We start from the raw sequence: 3,159 nt of genomic DNA on the forward strand, positions 1-3,159 counted from the left end.
ACAAGTACTACGATATAGTTAAGTATATTATAGTTATAGAATCTTTATTTTCTCTCACTTTCTGCAATCACTGCCATGTTCAGCAAATGGCGGAGTATATGATTGATGCATGGTCGATACACAGTATGCGAGGAAAGACACGACATCAACGTGTCTGGGCTATGTGAGATTACTTGCTATGGTATGGCCTGGGGGGGGGGGGCTCCTTGCGTGCGTCCTCTAGTATTATAAAGAAAGAAAGAAACAACAAACAAACAAAATCAGGAAAATTATCATTATAAATTCTTACACGGGGAGGTAGGGCTATGTAAAAAGATAAGAAATAGATCGTTCTTATACCTTTCTTGAAATCCAAAGTTAAAAACACCCTGCAACGCAGCCCCTGGGGGGGGCTGCTTCTTTTTTTTCCTTCTGTCATTTCTGTCTATCTGCCTTTTATTTCTCTCCCCCTGTTATCTTTTGTCGTTTGTCTTGCTTTTCTCTTGATCTGTTATTTCTGTCTATCTGTCTTGGTTTTCTCTCCCTCTGTTTTTGTTGTTGTCTGTCTTGCTTTTCTCTGGCTCTGTCATTTCTGTCTGTCTGTCTGTCTGTCTGTCTGTCTGTCTGTCTGTCTGTCTGTCTGTCTGTCTGTCTGTCTGTCTGTCTGTCTGTCTTGCTTTTTCCCTCCACTATGTGACCAGTATGGTTTAGATGTGTATCTCTTTACTGAACCTCCAACTCTAACTTGTCATTTATCTTGCACTATGTGACCAGCGCTGTGTAGAAGTGTTTCTCTTTACCCTTACTCCACCCTCCGTCTGGTCTGCCAGAGCCCCAGCTGTCCCAGCGCATCAAGACGACCTACAAACAGTCGACCAGCAAGCTCGTGTCCAGCTTCCGCGCACCCAGCACCGCCTACAGTCTGGTCCGAGAGTACCGGGGTCATCGCGACGGCGTGTGGGAGGTCAGCGTGTCGAGGTCACAGAGCAATCAGGTCATGGCCACAGCGGCGGTCGGTAGGTTTTCCTTGCTGCGCCCACGGTGGCAGGTTGCGCTTCCTTTTGTTGACAGCGTTTTCCATGAGTATTAGTTAGCCTATCTGGTAAAAGCAAAGTATACCCCCCCCCCCCAACCCACTTTTTGTGTATTTGTCAGATTACTAGTGTATGTATTTGAAAGGATTGTTATACCTTGAATGGGTGAGTGTGTGTCAAATGTTGATTAAGATTCTATTTTATTGTGACGTGCCTTGGAGCCATTAATGAGTGGGCACTATAGAAGTGATACTTACGATTATTTTCATGACTATTATTATCATTCTCCTCTGAGCAGTTATGATTCAGGAAATATAAAATTTGATTGTGAGTCCAGTACTTGGGATTTATCCTTGAGTTTTCTATTGCTTTTCCATTATATTTATCCTTGAGTTTTCTATTGCTTTTCCATTATATTTATCCTTGAGTTTTCTATTGCTTTTCCATTATATTTATCCTTGAGTTTTCTATTGCTTTTCCATTACATTTATTAAAATATTGCGTAATGAAATCATCAGTTCATTCTTTTTTTAATGTCTATTTATCATTCCAGATCACAGCGCCCGCATCTACTCCATCGAGAGCGGCTCGTGCCTGCTGCAGTACACGGGTCACCGCGGCTCAGTCAACTCGGTTCGCTTCCACCCGACCCAGGACCTGGTGCTGACCGCCTCGGGCGACGGGACGGCCCACGTGTGGCGGGCTCAGCTCTCCCAGATCCCACACACGGACGTCACGGTCGGATGTTTGTCTGTTTGTTTGTTTGTTTGTTTGTTTGTTCGTGTTTGTTTGAGTAAAAATAAGAACATCGTCATTTCTCCTCTATTGTTTAGGTGTAGATGATTATATTTATAGTGCAAGTGATGCTTTTTATAATGCAAGTGATGTTATTTATAGTGCAAGTGTTTCTATTTATGGTGCAAGCTGTTACAATGTAACAAGCCCTTAAAGCAATATTTTTCAGGGGAGAGAAAAAATTGTTTCATTGTTTTAACAACAAACTTTATGTATTTTTTTCTTGTTTTTTTTCCTCCAAAATATAGAATTTGAATTTCGACAAAATATTTCTCAAACACCTGCAATGGAAATCACAGATTGAGAGACGGCAATAAAACAAAAATTCAAAATTTTGGACTGAGTACACACGAAGAAATTGCTGATGAGTCATGGTTCTAGAATGATTGGTGTTATTTATAGTTCACACTTTAGAAAGATTGGTGTTACTTGGTCGCTTTTAAGCACAAGGGGGCTATCCCGAAAAATGCTGTTTTTGTGAAAATCGAAGGTAAAGTTTTTGCCCCTTGTTCAGTTTCTTTAAAGGAGAAGGAGAGTTTGTATCCCTCTCTGTGTCTCTGCTGGGATGTTGTATCCCTCTCTGTCTGTCTGCTGGGATGTTGTATCCCTCTCTGTCTGTCTGCTGGGATGTTGTATCCCTCTCTGTCTGTCTCCTGCGATGTTGTATCCCTCACTGTAACCAAACAAATATACACACCAATGAAACCAAACTTCTCCTATAGGTAGGGCGATGCCCACTTTTTGGGGTAGGTCAAGATTTCTGGAAACTTCCAAGATCTGGGTTAGCCCGCTTGTCCTTAAAAGCGACCAATTATAGTTCACGTTCTAGAATGCTGGGTGTTATTTATAGTTCATGTTGTCATGGTTACAGAAGTCTCACTCCTCTGTGGTGTTATTTATAGTTCATGTTGTCATGGTTACAGAAGTCTCACTCCTCTGTGGTGTTATTTCTAGTTCATGTTGTCATGGTTACAGAAGTCTCACTCCTCTGTGGTGTTATTTATAGTTCATGTTGTCATGGTTACAGAAGTCTCACTCCTCTGTGGTGTTATTTATAGTTCATGTTGTCATGGTTACAGAAGTCTCACTCTTCTGGGGAGGAGGAAGTGGACAGCTCAGAGCGAGAGGACGGGGCAGACGGTGAGTGTGTGTGTCCATAGTTTGTGTGTGTGTGTGTGTGTGTGTCCATAGTTTGTGTGTGTGTGTGTCCATAGTTTGTGTGGTTTGTGTGTGTGTGTGTGTGTGTGTGTGTGTGTGTGTGTGTGTCGATAGTTTGTGTGGTTTGTGTGTGTGTGGATAGTTTGTGTGGTGTGTGTGGATAGTTTGTGTGTGTGTGTGTCGATAGTTTGTG

The 3,159-nt window shown here is 42.3% G+C and overlaps 1 protein-coding gene across 1 annotated transcript in view; it reads left to right on the forward strand.

Annotated features, from left to right (window-relative positions):
- The window catches only part of LOC101852442 (WD repeat-containing protein 37), a gene marked incomplete in the record, with an annotated part of 16,210 nt that overhangs the window by 8,306 nt on the left and 4,745 nt on the right, over positions 1-3,159 (forward strand). Inside the window, 2 exon segments of the mRNA XM_013089735.2 lie at positions 810-995; positions 1,567-1,751. Coding sequence (XP_012945189.1) covers positions 810-995; positions 1,567-1,751 — 371 coding nt within the window.

This window comes from Aplysia californica, unplaced genomic scaffold (genome assembly GCF_000002075.1).
Source record: "Aplysia californica isolate F4 #8 unplaced genomic scaffold, AplCal3.0 scaffold01030, whole genome shotgun sequence".
NCBI classification, from domain to species: domain Eukaryota; kingdom Metazoa; phylum Mollusca; class Gastropoda; order Aplysiida; family Aplysiidae; genus Aplysia; species Aplysia californica.